At 52.8% G+C, this 21,396-nt stretch overlaps 7 protein-coding genes across 7 annotated transcripts; 4 read left to right on the forward strand and 3 right to left on the reverse strand.

Annotated features, from left to right (window-relative positions):
* Positions 1-157: 157 nt before the first annotated feature.
* SODALDRAFT_185241 (hypothetical protein) lies at positions 158-2,356 on the forward strand. The gene has a single exon (XM_028607088.1). The coding sequence runs from the start codon at positions 530-532 to the stop codon at positions 2,249-2,251; it is 1,722 nt and encodes a 573-aa protein (XP_028466067.1). The 5' UTR covers positions 158-529; the 3' UTR covers positions 2,252-2,356.
* SODALDRAFT_379460 (Annexin) lies at positions 2,233-4,261 on the reverse strand. Its single transcript, XM_028615045.1, has 2 exons — positions 3,603-4,261; positions 2,233-3,532 (listed from the first exon to the last, which is right to left on the reverse strand). Exons 1-2 carry the CDS (start codon positions 3,993-3,995, stop codon positions 2,462-2,464), a joined length of 1,464 nt encoding a protein of 487 aa, XP_028466068.1. The 5' UTR covers positions 3,996-4,261; the 3' UTR covers positions 2,233-2,461.
* A 638-nt stretch (positions 4,262-4,899) lies between these two features.
* On the forward strand, positions 4,900-6,954 carry SODALDRAFT_312836 (hypothetical protein). Its single transcript, XM_028609211.1, has 2 exons — positions 4,900-5,450; positions 5,589-6,954. Exons 1-2 carry the CDS (start codon positions 5,084-5,086, stop codon positions 6,764-6,766), a joined length of 1,545 nt encoding a protein of 514 aa, XP_028466069.1. The 5' UTR covers positions 4,900-5,083; the 3' UTR covers positions 6,767-6,954.
* A 180-nt stretch (positions 6,955-7,134) lies between these two features.
* On the forward strand, positions 7,135-9,213 carry SODALDRAFT_312840 (hypothetical protein). The gene is made up of 2 exons (XM_028609212.1): positions 7,135-9,064; positions 9,135-9,213. Exons 1-2 carry the CDS (start codon positions 7,530-7,532, stop codon positions 9,142-9,144), a joined length of 1,545 nt encoding a protein of 514 aa, XP_028466070.1. The 5' UTR covers positions 7,135-7,529; the 3' UTR covers positions 9,145-9,213.
* A 544-nt stretch (positions 9,214-9,757) lies between these two features.
* SODALDRAFT_400606 (NAD(P)-binding protein) lies at positions 9,758-11,383 on the forward strand (the record flags this gene model as incomplete). Its single annotated transcript, XM_028615322.1, has 5 exons — positions 9,758-9,808; positions 9,888-10,203; positions 10,315-10,416; positions 10,512-10,739; positions 10,832-11,383. The coding sequence occupies 5 exons, from the start codon at positions 9,758-9,760 to the stop codon at positions 11,029-11,031; spliced, it is 897 nt and encodes a 298-aa protein (XP_028466071.1). The 3' UTR covers positions 11,032-11,383.
* SODALDRAFT_379463 (RTA1-domain-containing protein) lies at positions 11,047-12,889 on the reverse strand. Its single transcript, XM_028615046.1, has 2 exons — positions 11,740-12,889; positions 11,047-11,648 (listed from the first exon to the last, which is right to left on the reverse strand). Exons 1-2 carry the CDS (start codon positions 12,528-12,530, stop codon positions 11,426-11,428), a joined length of 1,014 nt encoding a protein of 337 aa, XP_028466072.1. The 5' UTR covers positions 12,531-12,889; the 3' UTR covers positions 11,047-11,425.
* Positions 12,890-13,590: 701 nt separating this feature from the next.
* On the reverse strand, positions 13,591-15,531 carry SODALDRAFT_334034 (Rtt106-domain-containing protein). The gene is made up of 3 exons (XM_028612118.1): positions 15,274-15,531; positions 14,841-15,179; positions 13,591-14,729 (listed from the first exon to the last, which is right to left on the reverse strand). Exons 1-3 carry the CDS (start codon positions 15,365-15,367, stop codon positions 13,777-13,779), a joined length of 1,386 nt encoding a protein of 461 aa, XP_028466073.1. The 5' UTR covers positions 15,368-15,531; the 3' UTR covers positions 13,591-13,776.
* Between the last annotated feature and the right edge of the window lie 5,865 nt (positions 15,532-21,396).

Here is a 21,396-nt window from a genome sequence, read left to right on the forward strand (position 1 = left end):
AGTGTCTCAAACAAAGTGACTGCCATTCCATCATGAGTTCGGTCTGGTAATATTACGGACATGTTTGCTTCGTCGTGTCAAGGTATGTCGAAAGGCATGTGACGATGTTGTCCATGATTATCTGGGACGAGCTGGGGATGTAGCATACATGTAAGAAGGGCTCTCTCTCTCATATAGACTTCTTTGAGGCCCCTGTTGAAGATACCGCCTTTGTTGGTATTATTTGTGACAAAGAGACTGTTAACGACGATCAAAGAGAGTGGGAAAGGCGGTTGATTCTGCGCAGTGCCGAACAAAAGATATTGTCTGCTTCTCCTCGAGCTTCACGGGTCGAAGCATATAAAAGTGAGAGTGTCCACATGGAATGGAATCTCGTCCAAGGCTAGGAGCAGCAGATTCTGTATTTCGAACCTTTCGTATGGTTGCAGGACAACTTCTTCGGAAAGCCACAAAACAAACCTATTCTTTTCATCGGTTTGATTCAACAGACAATCCAGCTGCATGACGTGCACGAACACCAAGGTGAGTGATGTCTACCCGACGACCAACACCGACCCCAGGAGGCCAGGGGTCCATCAATTCCCACATGCAGACCCTCGACCCCCTCGCCGCTTGCTACCGCGACTGTAAACCGTTGCTTCTCCATCCATCCTCGCCGACGCCACAGGAGTTCGAGACGGGGGTCAGAGCACTGGTCAAGTTTGGGGGCACGGTCGACTGGGACGTCGTGCGGCGCCGGTTACGCGAGGAGGCGACGATGGACGAACTCGCGCGGACGAAACGGTACCTCGCGCTCCTGGTCCCGTTGTACGACCAGCTCCTGGTGGCGAGGGGCCTTCCGTCGGCGCCGGTGGGGGATATCGTCTTTAATGAGAATGGTTGGAGAAGGATCGTCAGCGAGTGTGAGGAAGTTCTCCTTGACGGGTCGACCCAGGCCTGCTGCTCTTCGTGCGCTTCGTGCCGTTCGTCCTCGTCGAAGGCCGGGGGGGAGGGTCGGACGTCGCAATCCTCTTCCTCGTATTCGTCCTCTTCCGTGCTTTCCCCCTCCTCCGCCGTCTCTTCCGCACCTTCCTCTACCGCCTCGCCGAATAGGGTGCAAGCGGAAGCAAGGATACGGGCCAAGCCCGAGCTGCGCATCTTCTACCACGGCGAGGACATGAGGTGGGGCGTCCCGGTCCCGGTCTGCGGTTTCCCGCCGCGGATCGCGTTCACGCAGGAAGGCACGGTGACGGACGGACACCTCACGCTTCCCCTCGGACCGGGGACCACGGGCGAAGCCGTCCTGCTGGAACTGTTCGCCAGGGAGGACTTGCCGGGTTCGTTTTCCGGGGCCGTCGTCTCGGCGGACGGGTGGCTGTCGTACGGGGCTTTCCAGACGGTCAGGGTGGGGCCCGGGACGCTGGGGGAGCGGCATCTCCTGCCGATGAGGTGTCAGGGTCGAAAGTACGGCCTTCTTGGTGGCGGCTTGAACTGGGAAAACGCGGCGAGACCGGATGGCGTGGGGCGGGCCCGGAATGCGCACATGGCGAACGCTTGCACGGCGGGTCCGGTTCCGGTTCCAGGTAAGTTTGGGGGGTCCTGCGGGTGGAATGCGAACGAGACACCGCAAAACTCGTTTCAGGGGGGGGATCCCTTCCACAGCGGCAACGCCAACGACCCTTTCACGAGTAGGTCGAACGGGTTGTTTTCTAAGCCGGGCGGCGGCGGCGCTTTTGCACAGCAGCCGAGCCGGGTTGAAGATGTGGAGATGGGCGGTATGGACGATGTAGGTGCCTCGTTTTGTGCGTCGCGCCCTCGTTCTGTGTTTGATGCGCCGTTTTTGCAACGGGGGTTCGGGACCCATAACACGATACAGGCTCAACAACAGGTGAATGTGTTTTACGGCGGCGGCGGCGGTGCTGGTGGTAATAACGGCACTGACAGTGGCGGACTTGGCAAGGTTCGCATCGACGTGTTGCTGGATATGATTCTCGAGGCTCATGAATCGCAGAAACAGACTGCAGATGCAGGGTCGGACGATGCCGAGTCTGATGAGTCGGCTGAGTCGGCTGAGACCGAGCAGTCGGAAGAGTCTGAGGAGTCCGAAGAGATGGATGTAGAAACGCCCGAGCAGCCTCATCTTCAGAAGAACGGCCTCTCAAGTACAATCAGGGGTAAAAATGGCGGCTGGAAGAGACCAAGTGGTCACGCTGGACGCAAGCCTACAAAGAAGTTCAGGAAGAGAGTATCTCGTAGAAGAGGAAAAAGATAAATATACAATGCAATAATCTGTTTTGATGACTTTGAGTGCCTTTTCCTTTTCCTTCGTCTCTACCTTGTTAGGAACAGAAATGTGGACGGGGGTCTTCAAGTCTCCCTGCCAAGAACCCATTGAACCACCGGATGCTAATCCACAACGATCCAAAAGGTGATACCCGAGACTCCTCAGCTGTATATGTATTCCAGGCCGTTTCCCTCATATTCAGGCATCACCTCTCCCGATCAAGCCAAGCATCACGTCCTCGAAATCGCCGCTCAATATTTCCTTCACGTCCTTAGCAAGCGGACGCCCATACTTGGCCTTGTAGGCCGCTTTGGCAGCGTCCAGCCGACTCCTGTCCCAATACAGGGAGACGACGCGGTGGGCAAACAGCCTGTCCTTCGTCTTGGTCAGGGCCTCCCTCAGCCGGTCCGCATCGGCGGCGGCCCGGTCCTGGGCGGTCCGCAGCATGCGCAGCAAAGCGTCCTCCATGTCGCCGCGGAACTCCTTCTCGATGACGCGCTGCAGGTCGCGGTGGTACTTGCGGCGGTAGGCGTGGGCGATGGCGGCGAGCTGGGCGTCGCTGCTGCTGGCGAAGACCTGCGCCACGGCGACGGCGTTGACGCCGATGGTGCCCTCGGTGGCGCGCTGCAGCTCGGTGACCTTGGCGTCGGTCTCGTGCGGCAGGACGGGGGCGGCGTCCTCGGCGCGCGCCGCCGCCGTCCCGGAGAGGAGGAGCATGCTGTACAGGCGGAACAGGGTGTCGTTGACGTCGCCCTTGAGGTCGACGAGGAGGTCGCGGTTCTTGAGGCGCCGGTACTCGGCCTGGATGGCGCGCAGGTCCGCGTTGGAGCGGCACAGGAGCACGTCGTTGAGGGCGTCCTCGTCGGTGCCCATGCGGTTGATGGCCTTGTCGAGCACGCGGGCGTCGTTTTCCAGGGGGCCCCGGAGGAGGGCGAGCAGGGTGGTCTCCAGGGCGCCGCGGGTCTCGCTCTCGATGTCCGTGGCTAGGTCGCGGATGAAGTGGGCGTTGTAGTCCCGCACGAGCTGGGCCATGGCCCACGGGTTGGCGTACTTGGGGCTGGTCAGGATGCGGATGAGGGATTTCTCGTCGCATCCTATGCCTTTCATGGCCTTGCGGAGGCCTTCGACGTCGCTGTTCGTGTCTACTGGCTGTACCCAGGCCTTCTGCGCCGGATCATAGCCCGGGGATGCTGGTGTTGGTTGGGCGGCGTAGGGGCCATACGAGGATGGTGTGCCATGTGGTGGTCCTTGAGTCCAGGGCTGAGGAGGCTGCGTAAATGAAGATGAAAGTGTTTGTTAGCCCGTGCACTGAAGTGAAGTTCGTACCATTGGAACTTACGGGAGCTTGGTAGTAGTAGTGTTGCGGCTGACCAGGAGGAGGTGGTGGCGGCAACTGGTCATAGAATGGATGTTGTTGCTGCTGCTGTGGATAGGGTTGGGCCGGTTGGCTAGGATATGCCTGGCCAAGCTGGTGTGCTTGGGGTGGAGGACCCCCGAGACCTGGTTGATAATGTGTAGTCGGAGGAGGTTGACCCGGGACGCCTGTTGTAGCCGGAGGTGCGTAGCTGTAATAGGATTGTTGCTGATGCTGATAGGGTGGCTGTCCGGCTGGCGGTGGTCCTTGGGAATAGCTGCCAGTGGGAGGGCCTCCCGGGGGAGCACCTGGACCTGGCTGAGGACCTGGCTGAGGACCAGGCTGCCCGTAATATCCATAGGGTGGCTGAGAGCTCATTGGAGGTTAGGTTGGAGAGTGAGAATGAGATGAGAGGTTGTGTTTCTCATCAGAAGTTAGCAAACCCGCGCGAGTCGCGCGTGATATAAGTTATAAGTTATAACCTTTAGCCAGGTGGCTTAGCGGAGTCCAATGGTCTATAACCCCTATCCCGATTCCCGAGTCCCGAGCTAACATCTAAGAGGCCTCCCCTGCGCCTTAGTCCCTGAATGCCTGCCTACCAGTGGCTGTAGGAGAAGGCTACCTACCTAGAAGCTTATTAGCAGGCTAAGCTTATTAGCAGGCTAAGCTTATTAGCAGGCTAAGGTAGCTGGTAGCTTCCCTTAGGTAGCCACCTGCAATTTAATCGTACAAAGTACGAAGTACGTACAACGTAGCTTTTCACGTTCTCCCGTTCAAACGACAACTTATAGCGCCGCACGGACCGCGCCATTAACCAACCACAAGTTACCTAGCCCTACCTAGGGTCGCAGGCCGCGTCTTATTGGTTAGCCGCCAGAGGGTGTATATGAAGTATTTCCCGGTGCCCTGGCATCGTTACTGCTTGCCTCCGAGTCCCGTCAAACACATATCTGCTGTAGAATTGGTGTGTTAACAGAGGTTTCTGCCATTTAATTCACTACAAACCATCAGAATGATGCGCAGATGTCCGCGAATAGGTTACCGTAATCGAAGGGGGAGAGGTTCGAGAGATGACCAAATCGCCAGTCAGCATCGAAATTGCAACCGCAATCGGTCGAGAGTTGAAGCGGTCTACACGTACATCTCACGGTGCTCACCGACCGCCTCTTTAAACTGACCTTGATGACTAATCATCTATCATCCACTACACGTGGAAGTACTTTCTCCTTTATCGGTTAAGGTACCGGTAGCTCAAATGCTCAACGTGCAACGCATTTGACGTCATGACAGTCTGTTCCTGCCGGGAACTTTTGACCAATTTTGACCAAGTACCTCCATCATGAAGGCCTCATTGAAAGGTACATGTTCCAAGACACCGGTATTTGAAGGGCACAGGGGGCTTGTCCTTTCCGACTTCGCAGTTGCAGATTCCCCTTCGAGTCGTTGACTCCTGGGCAGAACACCTGATGCCCTCCCTCCAACTCGAGATGCATTGCGTGTCTGTACGCGTACTCTGGCGATCTTGCCAAGGCATATGCTCAGCATCCGCAACTCCAAGTGGTCCTTTATTAAGGTGTTCCGTTTCTGGCCCGGCTTACGGACATCCTTTTCTCCGGTCCTTGGCTGCCTCAACCAAGGACCACCCAGACACGCCAGATTCGAGGGCCCGAGACCTCAATCAAAAGGATGTCGATGAACAAGAGCAGGAGTTTGTCGAGTCCTTCTCGCGTCGGCAGCAGAATAGCCGGCCATGGCATCGAGCTGGTGGCGTAGCGAATAAACTTCCCAACTCGTTGTTATCCCTTGATCCAACAAACGGGGACAGCACCAGAGGTGAGTGTTTCCTTTGTGGACTGCGATGGGCAGATGGCTGGCGCCATCTTTACAAAAACAATTTTTTTTTTTTTTTTACCCTGCCACGATACCATGCTACGTCCGCTTTGCTGACTCTCGCTCAATTATATTTCCCAGGCCGACTGCTTACCACACCTACTCGACTCCTGAAGCTGATATTGCCCCTCCCATTCCGGATACCAAGGAACAGCAAGAGTAGCGAAAGGGAAGATGCCAAACGGGAGGAATCCAAAGACGCCAAAAAGGACGGTGATAATGAAGACGGGATCGAGCCGCTCGCTCTGCTGGTCCACCCCCAGCAACCGCTTTCCTATCTCGAGCGACTCATCCAGGCCGAGCTCCCCCCGATTTTCGACGGCAGGCGGGAACGGCTCCCCAATCTCGTCTTCCGCGCCGAAGGGGATCTCCAGGGGACAAAGGGGGACAAGGACGACGAGTCCGGGGACGAGCACGGCGGCGCCATCCGCCAGGACGACAACGAGGGCAACGTAGCCGCCTACTCCGGGCTGGGCCGCGAAGAGCCGGCGCGGTCGGAATCCGAGGCGAAATGGGTCCGGTGGAGCAGCAGCACGGAGATTGGCGACTTCATCTGCGACGCGGCGCGGGGGCGCGAGTTCGCCATCAGCATCGAAGGGTACGAGCCGGAGCTGCGGGTGGCGGTGCCGAGCTTCAACGACCGCACGCACTACATGCGGGAGCGGCTGCGGCGGATGTCGCGCCACATCAGGGGCCAGGCGCAGATCAAGGAGGAGTGCGACCAGCTGGCGAGCAAGGGGGCGCACCGGCTCGCGCAGGGCGGGTTCGGGGCGCTGGTCGGCTGGTGGGGCGCGGTCTACTACGTGACCTTCCACACGGAGGCCGGCTGGGACCTGGTCGAGCCGGTGACGTACCTCGTCGGCCTGACGACCATGATCGGCGGTTACATGTGGTTCCTGTACATCAGCCGGGACCTGAGCTACAAGGAGGCGCTCAACGTGACCGAGTCGAGGCGGCAGCAGGCCCTGTACGCCGCGCGCGGGTTCGACCTGGGGGCCTGGAAGGAGCTCGTCCAGGAGGCCAACGCGCTGCGGCGGGAGATCAGGACGGTGGCGGTCGAGTACGACGTGGACTGGGAGGATACGAAGGACCTTGGCGGTGAAGCGGTCAAGGAGGTGCTCGAGAGGGAAGACAGCAAGGACGAGAAGAAGCGCAAGGCGGATGAGGAGGAGGGTGAGGAGGAGGGCCGTCGGGGTGAGGAGAAGAACCGAGGGAGGGACCGGAAGGCCGAGGGAAAGCAGTCAGGTCGCGTGGCGTAACGAGCATGTGTTGCATGTGTGGTTTGTTTGGGTTTGTCATGGACTCGGGGGAGCATCATATATATACTCATACCATATGTACCTTACCTTGGATAGAGCAAGGCTTATCTTGAAGCAGCGACTGGAAATGTGGTGCCACGATAAGATGTCCCGGCTCGAAAAAGGATATGAGACTTCGAATGTACACCACTGTAGCAACCGGAGCCACTGATAAGAGACAGGTACCTTAGGTACCTTACTGAGAGCCCTACAACCAGACGGTGACGTCGCGTGTAAGGTACGGAGCATTTGTACCCCACCTTGGGTCTGAATCGTGGCCCGCCCCCGCCCCGGCCTCATTCTTCGTGCTGCGTCGCGTCACCGTCACACTCGGACTTCGATGCAGGTCTCGCCTCCACCTTCAACCGCAGTCACGTTCCGTTTCAGTCTATCCATCAAATGCCTTGAGACCATCTTTCTTTGGTGATTGAGGCCTTTTCACTACGGTCGTGTAACCGTGTTCCCCCCCTCCCCCTCCCCTCCCGGCGTCCTGAGATGCATCGATTCCGAGTCAATGTGGGCAGATTTTGATTTTGATTTCGAGGTTTTGTCGTTTTCGACTTGGTCCTCCTGTTGGGTAGGATTCTTCCTTTTTTCGTCCTCAATGGTCTCCCGCCCAAAACTTCACAATTACTCCATCCGCAATTCTCTTCTTCTCGAGCCCTTTCCCCGCTTCAGCATCGCAAAAAACCGAGAAGAGAACCACCAAAACCACGCATGAACGATGGCGACACCAACGGCTACATCAGTCACGATGTCACCTCCTTATATGCTGCGCCTGCCTGACGGCCAGAACTTTACAGTGACCCCCGTTTTCGCCGGCTTATTCTTCAAATCTCACAAGCTCAATACTCATCCAAATGCTTTCCCCATCGGCTGGACCGTCGTGCTCAACACCGAAGAAGGGAACCGAGACGATTCCGTGGATGCTGCTTCTCACCATCCAGGTACCGGCGAAGCTCAGGATCGCAGCCAAGAAGAAAACCAAACGCGTCCCCATCGCCGACGCATCAACCCTTATAAGAAACCGACGCTCCAGAACGACAACCTCTTCATCTCCACCACATCTACGCCTTCCAACTCCGAGTACAGGCCTGCTGCCAGCCCCAGCCGGCAGATCGCCATGATGCTATGGATCACCCTTTACTGGTACTTCCATCAGCCAGAGCCTGCCCCGTACCTGACCACCGAGACCTCCAAGAACACTCCGGAGAATGCCCGCCCCAAGGGGGAGTGGCGCATCAACATCAAGCGCGAGGGCGTCCTGCGTGGCCGTAACCTCATCCCCAAGCTCGAACGGATGGGCCTCGTAGCCAGCTTCCATTCGGCCGTCGGCACCTCCGTCGACGACTCGGGCCGCGAATGGTCTCGCATCTTCGTCTCCCGTCGCATGTTCTGGCAAGTCCCGGGCCGTCTCTTCCTCTTCAGCCTCAAGCGCAACTCGAACTCCTCTTTCCCCGGCTCCCCGCCAGGTAGCCGTCCGGTGTCGCCCAGCCGGAATGACCCTATCCGCCCGGTTTCCTACCACCCGAGCCGCTCGTCCTCTCCAGCGGCCATCTCCGCCGCGACCAGTGCCGACCTTGACGTCTACGGCGCCTGGGCTCCAGCTCCCACCGTCTTGTTACAGTCCCTGACCATCCCCACCGGGCCCTTCGACTCCACCTCTCACCTACCGACTTACTACCCGCCGGGCCCTCTGGTCTATACCATGACCGGAGGCATCCGCCACCCCCTTCGGCCGAAGCCTCCTCGCATGGGCGAGGTCTTCTACACCCGTTTTGTCCCCAGCGCCGGCCAGTACCTCTCCTTCCGCGTCGCCTCCGTCGCCCCTCAGCCCGTCCCGTACCTCGGTCCCGTGGGACCCTCGCCGCCCGAGAAACTACACTCGGCCACGCTGTCCGACACGTCGCTCTTGCAAGCCTGGATGTCCATCCCACGCGTCTCGGCGTTTTGGGGCTCCTACCACCCCCAATTCCTCGCCGATGCGCTCGACAGCCAACACTCCTTCCCCGCCATCGGCATGTGGGACGGCGTGCCGTTCGGCTACTTCGAAATCTACTGGGTCAAAGAGGACGTCCTGGGCCGCCACTTGGGAGGCGGCTCGGTCGGCGACTGGGACCGCGGCATCCACTTCTTCGTCGGGGAGGAGTGGGCTCGGGGCCGGCCCGCCGCCTGGACCTCGAGTCTGGTGCACTGGTGCTTTACTACCGATTACCGGACCATGAACGTGTGCGCTGAGCCGAGGATAGATAACACGAGGTGAGCAAAACAATTTACCCGCCCGGGCATGGTCTTTGGTTAAGACGCTGACCTTGTTTGATATGTGACGGGGGGAATAAACAGATGTGTTCATGTGTTAGAGCAAGCCGGGTTCGCAAAGGAACGCGAGATTTCCCTTCCACACAAGCAATCATTTTACATGCGACTGACTCGAGAATCTTGGGAGGGCCCGGGTTTGTGATGGGAGACGCGGATGTTGTCTTTCACGTCTCAACCGCCTCGTACGGTCCATTCACATAATAAAGCAGGTCGGCCTTGGCAAGCCCGTTGGTCATGTGTTTCGACATGGGATACTCACCTCCAACTCCACGCGGACTCGATCGTTTCTGTCGTATACTTACACCCAGTATAGGTCCAATTCCTTCTTCAGATCATGGTCAACCGCTTAGGAAGTGTGGATAATTTGCACGGCGTATGTCAGGGGTAAAAACTACAAGGCTTGGTCGTTGCTCTTTCATGTATTAATAATCAGCTTTCCAAATGCTGAGAAATCAGCAATGTACGTCCATGACCTAACCCCGCCCCTAATGTCCGGAAGTCGAACACCTCGCAGGCTCCCGCTCACACCATGTAGGAATAAGAGTGCACATAACCTCGTCTTCGTCTTCACACCCCGTCCATAGCATTTACACACATACCTGCAAACAAAACAAAACAAAATCACCGCACATAATGTCGACCCTTGTCAAGACAATCATCGCCACAGGCGCGTCTTCAGGATTGGTAAGGCCCACCGTTCTTGCTCACAGCCAGCAGCCTCACAGGCCCTCTGTCTAGGCACACACCTAACTTCCGCTTGTAGGGATTCGAGGCCGTCAAGCAACTGCTCCAACAATCACAACAGCGCTACCGCTTCATCCTGGGCGCGCGCCACGCGGCCAAGGCGCGGGAAGACTACGCCGCCCTGGCCTTCGACGCATCCGAGCACCATGTTACCGTGTTGCCCCTCGAGCTGTCGAACCTGCGCGACGTGCGGACTTTTGCACGCCAGGCTCTCGATGCTCTGGGCAATGAAAAGGTCGACTTCCTGCTGCTGAACGCCGCCATGTCCAGTGGCGCGGAGAAGCCTGGTCCCTTTGGGTCGAAGTGGTGTGAAAGTCATGTCGTGAATCATTTGGGTATGTTTGTTGTCGCTTACTCGCTCTTTTCTCTTCCCTGTTTGCCTAGCATTACGAGAGGAGAAACGTGAGAGACGGAGCTGACCATGGGGCATGTGCGCTCGTGTTCAGCTCAGCATTATTTGGTGCACTTGCTTCGCGACAAGCTTGTAGAATCCCGGTCGCGCTTGGTCTTTGTGTCCTCGGGGGCCGTCAGAAATGTTCCCGATCCGAGTAAGCCCCCCCCTATAGAGTCCCCTGAGTCCTTTGACGAAGAGAAGCTTGAGGTGGGTCCGCCGCTAAAGCATGTCTGTCCTCCCTTCTTGAAGCCGCCTTGGACGAGGACCTCAAAGGAGGCTCCGGCACCCCCTTCCAGACCGTCTATTCGGAGACCAAGTTCGCCAACCTCCTGGCTGCGCACTGGTGGTGTCGCCAACTTCGAGGCCAGTGCGCCGTCGTGGCCGTGTCTCCTGGGCTGATCCCCGACACGGGCCTGGGGCGCAACTTTGCGACGAAGCTCAGCATGGACATACCTGATGCCAAGCCTGTGTCTGAGGGTGAGTTATCCTCGGGCGTCCGAGCCGAGAATTTAATCCCTTTCCGCCGCTGAACTACTGGTGACGCTGACTTTTCTGGGACGGGACTGCAGGAGCTCAAAGCATTTTGCGCGCCTTCTTTAGGGACGACTTCCCCGAGGATCCCGACCAGATCTTCCTAACGAGCTGGGGCGAGTGGTGGCCTAAGGAGGTCTATGAGAAGACGCTCGATAAGGCTTTGCAGGATAAGTGGTGCCCAAGCAAAGAGGAGCTGGAGAATGAGATTGAGAGTCAACGTGGAAGCGGAGCATAGTCGTACAATTTGACTGGCATTGATTGCTGTTGCCGAGATTTCGTAACCAAGCAATGGAAAGGGGCATGGTCTATGAAACCTTGTACAGGACGCAGGATGATGACAAGATATCTTGCCTCTATGTAGGTAGGTAACGATCTTTGAAATTGCACGCTGCCGTTGAACTCGAAAAAATACGCCTCCAGGAGGACATTGTCAAAACAGGACCTCTGTTCGTCCGACTAACTTGCAGAGAAAGGATCTCTACTAACCAAATGGCGCCAGATGCCGAAGGGATATACACAAAAGATAAAAAAAAAACTATAAAAAAAGGCCAACGACCATACACTTTGTACGCACAGAGTTGAAGTGAATGCACATTGCCATGGCCACTTGACTAGAGACACCTCAGCCCCTAACTTTGTTGAACAACATTCATCTCATGCTGCTCTGCAGGGGTGGATATAGTATCCTGCTTGCCAACGATGTCCTTGTTCCCGAGATAAGGGAAGAAGAATAGGGGATGAACAACAGTCAGAACGAGGGCGGCAACCAGGACCATGGCACCGTCGAGGACGAGGAAGGTCGTCTCGTTCTGCATCAGTTCGCTACCCCAGCCGTTGGACATTTCAGGGATACTGTGAAATGCGTTAGTACGAGCGACAGCCATTCTTCGGAGGGTGAAGGAGAAGGGGGAGGGGTCGGGGCGCCCGAGTACGCCAAACCTACCGGTAAATGCAGCGAACAATGATGGCCAAATAAGCGACGGAAACGGCATAAATAAACATCTCAACCTTCCTGTTCATCTCAGGACTCGCCTTGCGATACGGGGCCCAAGACTCGGCACCGGAGCCCTCACTGTCATCCGCCGCCGAGGAACCAAGCCGCTCCGCGCCGTTGCCATTCTTCAAGCCACGCCGGCGGCGCAGAAGATACAACACCATCAACCCGCCGCAAAACACCATGTTGGCGAGCTGGAAAGCCACGCCGGCGACCAGAAGGCCCGAACCGACGTCCAGGATCGCCATATCCTCGCTATCCGACGCGACGGCCGAGACGGCGCCGCCCACGGCCTGGATGAGAATCGACATGAAATCGGTCCCGACAAAGACCCAGGGGTAGAGGCTGGGGCGGAGGAAGGACCACCGCGGGCCGTACCACACGACGAGGTGCTTGCAGGTGATGGAGATGGCGGCGGCGACGAGGGTCGGCGCCAGGATGAGCATCAGCAGCTGGACGACGAAGCCCGGGTAGTTCCAGGGGTTGTAGGAGAGGGCGATGCGCGCGGCGTAGCCCATCAGCTCGAAGGCGGTGCCGATGGCCAGGTAGGAGATGTAGGACCATGCTTTGGAGCGGTAGCCGAGGTAGGACTGGGCGATGAGCAGGACGGCGTATATGGCTACGAAGAAGGCGCAGGCGCCTGTGGTGAAGTAGTCGCCGTAGACGGTGAACTCGACGGGGCAACGCGGCGATACGCCATCGCAGGTGCTGTAGCTCGGGGGTTCGTATTCTGTGTCCATTGGTCGCTGGGAGAGGCCCGAAGAGGGGCGAGACTAGGGTGATTCTGTCGAGCGGAAAAGACAGTCGAGACCGTTAGGGTAGTCAAAGAGTGTAAAAACCTCAACCAACGGACCCCGGTGTGGTAGAGATCGGGCTTAAGGCGTAAAAAAAAAGAGAGAGAGAGAGAGAGAGAGGCAGAGCCGTAGAGACGAGAGAGAGGGCGATCTAGTCGAGGTCAGGGCTTTGCCGTGATGACGATAGAGGGAGCAAGATAAAGCACGAAGCTAAAAGAAAATGGCATCCAGAGTGGCCCGTAAGGGGAAGGAGTAGGAGTAGGCAGTAGGCCCTCCCCAACATCCTAAGCGAATGTAGGCTGTCGCTTGTCAATGGCTCAGCCCCATAGGCCCCATACCCCCATCATGACCCCTGTTCGGTCCGCATTTTCCGAAAGACTTCGTCGTAAGTCAACGACTCCTTCTATCATTAAAGGTCAAGTCACAGGGTATAAGCACCGATCAGGGACTGAATGGGCCTGAATCCTCCGATGGGATAGCCACGACATCGGGGATTAGGTTCTGTAAGGAACTTCTACTCAGGAACAGCCAAATCTAAGATGGTCTTCCTCGGCCAGTTGGGTCTCATCAATTGCTCGGACTTTTCGCGTGATAGATCGAGGGGCTGACGAGTGGGTTGGGTGTTTTAGCGTGGCCCGAGAGCTCCGGCGTCCCGAGTACGCTCGCACTCGGCTTAATCGTATCCGCTCCGAGCTCGGTCCCTAACCGAGCCTCTAAATGGTCTGAATGGCTCGATCTAGGTTGTACTCCGTAGCCTTTCGAGATTCCTTCGAAAGGGAAATTACTTCGAAGTACATTCCAAAGTACAAAGGACGGAGTACCTACCTTATCACACAACCCACCAGTCACACACGAAGTACCACCCCTTTATCTTGACCAGGGGATGGCTGCGCCTGGCCTTCGCATAATTTAATTCAGAGCACGGTCGCCTGTTCCCGTCCCGAGTTACTCTTCTTAGTATCGTAATCGGACTTGTCGAAATCAATCTACCTATCCGTACGAAGTAGTTGGGCCTAGCGCCGAGGTGGTATATCGGTTCCGTACTCCGTATATTGTTCGGGAAACACAGCTCGATGGACTCGGGACCCCATGGACATTAGATAACCCCGTCTATTATACATGACAAACCATTCAGTAACTCGCGAGGCGCAACCGTACTCTCAGGTCAGAAACCATGGCACCAGGCCACATCTCATCGGCCCGTGACAGCTAAGCGTTCATCGCCCTCGTCCTCGTCCTCCTCGTATTCCTCAGCCTCTTCCATGTCCGCATCGTCATCTCCCTCCGCGTCTCCCTCATCACTCGTCTCCCCTTCCCCTTCACTATCCCCCTCACTCCCCGGATCGTAGTCCTCTTCTTCCTCGTCTTCCTCATCCTGCAGCCTCTGTTCCTCCTCCGCCTGCGCCCTCTCGAGCTCCGTCAACCCATCACCCGCATTCGGCGCCGCATCCCCTTCATCCCCGCCGCCCTTCTTCCCGTTCCTCATATTCTCCGCGAGCTCCATCTTCGCCCGCCGCTGCTCCGCCATGCTGCGATCCTGCAGCCCGTTCCGCCGCACATACGCCTCGTCAATGCCCCGGTAATCCTCCTGATCCAGCATCGCAAACTCGAGCTCCTCCGTCCCGTCCCCGCCCTCGCCAGTGAAGACCTCGACGACCATGTTGAACGTCCGCTGGAGGACACTGGTGTAGCTGACGGCCGCGATGCGCGTGAGCGGCACGAACAGCAGCGGCTTCTTGAACCCCCAGAGGATCCCGTTGGGCAGGAAGAAGAGGTACCCGTCCTTGGAGCCCCGGAAGGCCTTGACGTGCACCGCTTTCTCGTTGGGCCGGTGGGGCTGGCGCGCCATGCTGTGGAACCGGGCCGGGTTGGCGGAGACGATCTCGGCGGGGTTCCCCGCGGAGCGGAGGTGTTTGGTGAGAGCCCAGTCGAAGAGGGTGCGGTAGCTGTCGGAGACGGCGGTGGCGTCGCCTGCCTCGGGGCCGAGGACGGTGCCTTGCTTCGGCGCTGTGGCGGGGATGGTGAAAACGAGCGGTTCGGCGGTCGGGGTCTCGGTTTTGGAGGGCAGGCAAGAGCCCCGCGGGAAGAGGATGTAGTTGTGCTGCACTTGTGCTTTTTCGGGCACTGGCAGATAAAACGCATACTCTTGAAGTATCACAACCATTAGCAAAAGAACTGGAGGGGGACAAGGGGGACTATAGGACTATGGGACTATGGGGGAAAAGAAAAGTCACTGGGCCAGAGGGGCCTTCGTACCAATGTCCGTCCAGGCATGGCAGATGCCCTGTACGGGCGCTTTGGTCCCCGGCGCGCGGGCGTAGAAATGGTTCTCGGTAAAGCATAGGTCGAACTTTTTGCGTTGGGGTACCGACACGGAGAGTTCCTTGATCTCCAGCAATACTTGCTCGTCGGCAGCGTCGCCGCCTTCTGATTTCACGACGACCTCCGACTTGATGCCATTCGTGTTGGAAGCGGTAAAACCATTGCCAACGCCGTTGTCGACTCGGCGACGTTTCGCGGCGGGTTCGGAGCCGTTGATCTGGTCGTAGACGAAGTTTGCGATGTTGTTGAAGAGGGTCACACGACCTGGTGAATCTGATGGTTGGTTGTCAGCATCGTCAGAACTGTAATCCTAGGTTCTCCCCTTCTCCCGTGTCCGAAGAAGGAAAAAGGAAAAGGATCTCCATACCGGCTGCTCTTTTTATTCCTTCGATAATGTCTGGTCGAGAGTGGAAAACGGCGCCCAGCCTGTGGCTGTCGAGACCCGCAGCCATAATGGGCATGTTGCTGTACAAAACAAAAACAAAAAGGGGGATTTTGCAGTTTCAAGGTGAAGGTTAGGATAACTATGACAAGCGGTATGATAGGCACTGGACGGTGAACAGAGGCAAGGCGATGCGATATCAGGGTGTTTCGCAAAAGTTGGCGTTGCTTGTTCCGAGTTGCAATTAATTACGAGTATCCAAGTAATTCACGGAGAACGCGCTTCAAGTTTTCGCCTTGACGTGATGCCGCATGGGTGTCATGTGTCATGGTACGTACCTTAGCTAGCGCCCGGGATTAATTCGGTTGATACATTGGTACTGGACATCCCCTTGGCATACTCCTATTATCTGTTGGTTATAGTCGGTACACACTAATTTCGAGTCAGACCAAAAATACCCCACCACTATATCACTACTACTATATTCGAAGTCTTCTATATATCGTATTTCTTAGTAAAGTTAGTAGTATTTATATAATCTAGGTATAGGAAAAGCAGGTCTCTCGAATAGTATAATTAGTATTTTATATACTACCCTTCGCTTTAAATTATAGTATTAATCCTACGCGGTATACTAGCTATTAGCCTTTAGATAAGCTCTTATTTAAACTCTTCCTATACTATAACCGCGGTGTGTATAAGTAATTCCCACGATTCGATATTCTTTTTTATATCCCCGAGGTTCGGTTCCTTCTTATAAATACGCTCCTTTATTAATTTCTATAGATTTTCTATAGGGTTAAGGTCAGGGGAGTATACTAGCTAGTCCACGATTTCGACCCTGTTTTCTCGAGCCTATAAGTATAACTATTTTTACACTACGTGCGCTATATACGTAAAGGCGTTATCCTAGGCGAAGATCTTACTAGGATTGTAGATAGTTAGAAGCTAGTCTTAAAGGCACTATAAAATAACTTAATCTATAACCCCTCCGCGCGGCGATTCGGGGTTACCATAAAGCTCGTATAACGATATACGCGCGCTATACAAAATCGCGCCCTAGAATATCTAAGAGTATCTTATTAGCTTAAGCCGTGGCTATATATTTTAGGGGAGTAAACATTCGCCCTAGTAAAACGTTAGTATAAAGTTCTTAAGCCGGGATAATAGCCTACCTTTCCGTAAAAAACCTAACTCTACCTTATACCCTGCCCGCGCGCGATAGTGCTCTTATTAGAGAAGATAACGCGTTTCCAGAAATTAAGGCCTTTGCCTGCGTATACCCTAGTAAAAATAAGCCTCTCTTTCGCGTGCTCTTCCGTTAGTTCTAGTCGTTAAAGCGCGCGGTAGTGCTAGATACCTCTACGGATAAGCTCCCTCTTAATTATCTCTATAGAATAGGTAAGGCGCGCCTAGGCCTTAAGTTCCCTACACGAAATAAAAGGGTTTTGCCTAATAAATCGAAAGAGGTACCTTATATCGCGATTAGTAAGGTAGCGTGGCCGGCTAGGCCGTGGGAGTAACCTAGCTAATTTCTACTCTTACTATCACTTATATATCCTATAGATAGACCCTAGGGATACGCTTATCCTACGCGCGACCTCGTGATACGTTAGCCCTATTTCGACTAAGGATATAATCCTTGTTCGTTTATACGGCGAATAATACTATTTAGGGGTCTATAGCTATTAAACTAGTATTATTACGGCTGTTTAAAGATAGAGGGTTATAGTAGGAATAACGTGTTTAAACGAGTTAAGGGTGAAAATATGGGTTTTGACTCGAAATTAGTGTGGGGCCGCTGTACCTTATTAAGGTATTGGTGTTTGTTTTCCAAGTATTCATTTATACTCCGTACGGTATACGGATACTTTATCAATCATCCCCTATCCTTGCCTAGTGCTATTAACACGACCGAAGAGAGGCGCCGTTATTATCGCACGTTAAATAGACACTTAAATGATTAACTTAGTAGAGCAGAATCTCGTATGTATGTATTATATTAAGTTATATCTAGGAGAGTCTTTTATACCCTTAATTTAGGTGGTAAAGACTCTATTATGGGTACTAAGTTATTTAGATCCTATCCGGTCTTTTCCGGTATCTGCCCCTATTATATCCGAAGCCCTTAGTTATAGTGTGGATCCCCCTGGATCCTCTATAGACCACGTCGTGGTCCGTGTGCCTATACGATACACCCCCTTAGTTATGGTGGGTCTTCTCAGGTTAACTGACTAATCAGAGGCTTCGGTTTAAACTAAACGCTCTTAACTTTTCTATCGTAAAATTAATAGTTAGGGGAAAACGCCCTCGTAAAAGGGATCTAAATCCGCCCTATTTAACCGTTTAATTTAATTCTATCTTAATTAGTTCCTTAATTCTAATTAGCCGGATCTGCTTAATCTATATCTATCGGATCTACTACGCCCTCGGGGGCCTTCGTGGTCGCTACGGCTTTAGCTTTAGCGCGTTTAATCTCTTCGTGTAGCCGTTTAGACTACTCGATATAATCCTTTTAATCGGTTAAATTAAGCTGTTACTATAGTCTTTTAATCCCCGCCTCTGGTAGTACCTTTATTAAACCGTCCGTGATTATCTGCTTCGTGTTAACGTATGTAACCTTAAAGAGACCTTATTATACTAACTAGCGCGCCTACTAGTTATATATATCGACGTGCCGTAGCCTTATCCGCAGGCGTTATGCCTTCTTATTAACGAGGTTAATAGTCTATTAATTATCGTAGTATAGCTGTAGTTACTATTAGTCTAACCGAAGCTCTAAATCCCTTAATATCCGGCTAACAAATAACGTCTTTTTAGCGGCCTCTATAAGAGTAAGCAGTTCCGATTCTATTAACGACATCGTGACCGTCGGTTACTTACCCGCCTTCTAGTTAACGGTTCCCCCGAAGAGCTTTATCGTATATCCTTATAAACTTTTACGGTCTGGATTATCCCTAAAAGACGCGTTACTTACTATTAGGAAGAGCCTATCCCGGCCGAATTCCAGGCAGTAGTGTCTTATATAGTATAGGAATAGTAGTATTTATTAAGCCCTCTTAAGATAGTTAGAGGAGGGATTAATATTATATTAGGAAAGCTTTAAATAGGCGAACGCGATATCGGGTCTTATCATGATAGCGGCGTATAGGATAGAACCGATTATACCCTGGTACTAGCGGACCTCGGGAATCGACGCGCGGGTGCTATCGCGGGGTATTACCGGCTCTATAGATAATAGGACCTTTAGTGGTTTTTAGCAGAGTATATCTGCGTAGTATTTAACCGCGATCTTCTCCACGTAGGAGGATTATAATAGCTATAGCCTATAAGTAGCTCTGTCCCTTAGGACCTTAATTCCTAGGAACTAGCGGATTTTTTCGCCTCCTAATAACCTATAGCTTCGCTTAAGGGTGGCCTTAAGGTTGTCGGCGTTAGTCTTATAGTCTCTATAGTATATAAGTCCGATATCGTCGACGTAGAAGAATAGGATTAAACCGTCGCGGATTATAATATAGGGGTTATTAGGCACGGCCGTGAATCCTATCCTCTATAGCGTGCCGCTAAATTCCTCTTACTATAGTAGTGGCAATACCCTTAAGCCGAAGAGGGCTTTCCGTAGTAATAGTACCTTACCTAGCACTTTATAGCCTTACGGTATCTTTATAAATACCTCTTCTTTAAGACTAGCGTTAACGAACGCGTTAACGGCGTCGAACTACCTTATCTTTAGGTTAAATCGGGCGGTAATCGCTATTAGTATACGGAAGGACCACGAGGCTAGCGTTACGGCGTAGTTATCTTTAGTCTCTAACCGTTTTTATTAACCCCCTTAGACTATAAGGCGTGCCTTATACTTAAGGAGGGTACCCTCCTTATTATATTTATAGGTGTATACCCACCTATAAGCGAGGACTTATTACTTATTAGTGTAAACGACTAGTCACAGGTTATAGCACTAAGTAAGGTCGTAATAATAGATTATCTAGAACTAATGAGGGAAAAGGGAAAAAGGAGAAAAGTCTACGGCGTTAGGCTAACTATAAGGTAGCGATAACTTAGCGATATAGGTCCGTTAACTAAGCGCGTAGTCAGAAAGATCCGGAGTATAGCCGGATCCTCTATATCGGGGTTAACCCGTGACACTATCCCCCCCTCCCCCTCTAAGGGTTATATAACCACGCGTTACCGTTATAGTTCGGCTCCCCCTTATATCGCGGTGATAAAGGAATAGTCGCGTCCTTTTATCTTACCTCGCCCTTACCTCGATATTAAAGAAATCTTAGGTTACCTACTAACCTTTATTTATATACCCGAAATAGTAATATAGGCCCCCCTTGCGTAGATACTATCCGTAGATATATCGGCCCTATTTTCCTTATAGGCCCTCTTTTCCTTTATTCCCCTCCTTACCTTTAATAATAATACTAATAGTAATAGTGGTTCCGTACGTATTCGTTCTTCCTTATAGCGACGACTCTTCTAACTTCTCCCGTCCTCGGACGATATTAGTAATACTTAGTTAGTTTAAGAGTTCTCCGTCTAAAGGAAGCCGTCTCTTACTCGCGATCTATTATAAGGAAGCCTCCGCTAACTTATATTATTTTATAGATAGCGTTAGCCCCCGGCGATAATAAGGGTAATAATAGTAGTAAGCGAGCTACCGATAACGATATAGGTATAATACTCTTATGCTTTAAAGCAATACTAACCGTATAATAGTTCGCGTTATCGCCCTCGCCGCCGCCTAAAAAGAAGAAATCGGCGGGTAGTCGGCCTCCTAAGCACCCTCCCGGTAGCGTTTATACTAAGCTATACCTCCTTTACACGCGTGATATCGCTAATAGGAAGTATAAGCACCTTTATCGTGGCTAGACTAATTAGGGGAAGAAATACTATATATACTCTACGAAGATATACCGGTATACTCCTCTCCTAGTATACCTTAAAGGCTACGTATAGAGGTTATTCGAGATAGCTACCCTTATTAACGACGATAATAAGAACGCCCTTATAAGGCCTCCTCCCTTTCTAAGGTCGCGACCGCTTCGTTAACCTTCTTTTAAGAGTAAGAACCGTATCTTAACGCCTACGCAGTATTCTAAGATACCTTTATAGCTAAGAAAGCGATAACGGCGATATTACCTATAGCTATATATCCCGCGGAGGCTCCTAGTATAGTAGTCGCGCTAGTCTTTTCTCCTCCCTTAGAGGTTATAGAAAAGATGGCGTCGGGACTAAATATATCATTTCCGGAGGAGGTTATTACTAAGGCGGAATAGCTAGCCTTATCTCCTCCTTATAAAGTTATAGGTAAGGTAGTAGTTTTAGGCCTAATCTCTCCTAATATCGTAGCGGAAAAGAACGCCTATCCTATTACTCCTACTCCCTTATCGGGGTTAATATTATCGGATGAAGATTTTAGGCGCCTTAGTCTTATAAAGCTAAAGAAGTATACTCGGCTATTTAGGGAGATACTTATACTTAGTCGCGCTAATATCGTGATCTCCGAATTCTAATAGTATATAGAGCGTAGGCGGGCTTTTACGCCTACGGGTATAACCGTTACTAGCACGGTTATAATCCCTAATAATAACGACGATAATAAAGACGACGATAAGGTTAAGAAGATAGACTCCGACCTATAGCGGGGCGATAAGGGTAAGACTTTTACGAAAGTCGATAATCCTAAGGATAGCGATTTTAAGCCCGAGGATATTAATCTAGGCTCGCGTTAAGCGTAGCTAAGGTATAGGGCCTATCCGGCCTAAACTAAATCTAACTTTTACCTCTTTCCGATTATCGTGATACGATCGCTTATATATCGGTTTCTATATCGTGATAACGCGAAGGTATCTAATAGGCTATTATTTATTATTACTAAGCCGAATTTCCTTTTAAACTCGTTAAATACCCGCGTTTACGCTAATAGTTTTAGCGGTTTCTATATAGGCTTATAGTATCCTACCTATCGTACTAATACCTTACGTCTTAATCTCTTACCTCGCCTCTTCGTCCTCGCGTAGAGGATTTTCTCGACTTCCTATTCTTTACTATCGGTCGCCTTTTAAATAAACGGTAGTTAAGGGTCGTTTACTACCTATCCCG

This window comes from Sodiomyces alkalinus (assembly GCF_003711515.1).
Source record: "Sodiomyces alkalinus F11 unplaced genomic scaffold SODALscaffold_6, whole genome shotgun sequence".
NCBI classification, from domain to species: Eukaryota; Fungi; Ascomycota; class Sordariomycetes; order Glomerellales; family Plectosphaerellaceae; genus Sodiomyces; species Sodiomyces alkalinus.

Bases quoted from the DNA above. Each gene is read 5' to 3' on its own strand.
- SODALDRAFT_185241 (XM_028607088.1), top strand. From the start codon at position 530: ATGTCTACCCGACGACCAACACCGACCCCAGGAGGCCAGGGGTCCATC.
- SODALDRAFT_379460 (XM_028615045.1), bottom strand. From the start codon at position 3,995: ATGAGCTCTCAGCCACCCTATGGATATTACGGGCAGCCTGGTCCTCAG. The intron at 3,533-3,602 runs GTAAGTTCCAAT...TCATTTACGCAG, and splicing joins ACTACTACTACCAAGCTCCC to CCTCCTCAGCCCTGGACTCA.
- SODALDRAFT_312836 (XM_028609211.1), top strand. From the start codon at position 5,084: ATGCCCTCCCTCCAACTCGAGATGCATTGCGTGTCTGTACGCGTACTC. The intron at 5,451-5,588 runs GTGAGTGTTTCC...TATATTTCCCAG, and splicing joins AAACGGGGACAGCACCAGAG to GCCGACTGCTTACCACACCT.
- SODALDRAFT_312840 (XM_028609212.1), top strand. From the start codon at position 7,530: ATGGCGACACCAACGGCTACATCAGTCACGATGTCACCTCCTTATATG.
- SODALDRAFT_379463 (XM_028615046.1), bottom strand. From the start codon at position 12,530: ATGGACACAGAATACGAACCCCCGAGCTACAGCACCTGCGATGGCGTA. The intron at 11,649-11,739 runs GTAGGTTTGGCG...CGCATTTCACAG, and splicing joins ATTGTTCGCTGCATTTACCG to TATCCCTGAAATGTCCAACG.
- SODALDRAFT_334034 (XM_028612118.1), bottom strand. From the start codon at position 15,367: ATGCCCATTATGGCTGCGGGTCTCGACAGCCACAGGCTGGGCGCCGTT. The intron at 15,180-15,273 runs GTATGGAGATCC...ACCAACCATCAG, and splicing joins AGGAATAAAAAGAGCAGCCG to ATTCACCAGGTCGTGTGACC. The intron at 14,730-14,840 runs GTACGAAGGCCC...TGATACTTCAAG, and splicing joins CCATGCCTGGACGGACATTG to AGTATGCGTTTTATCTGCCA.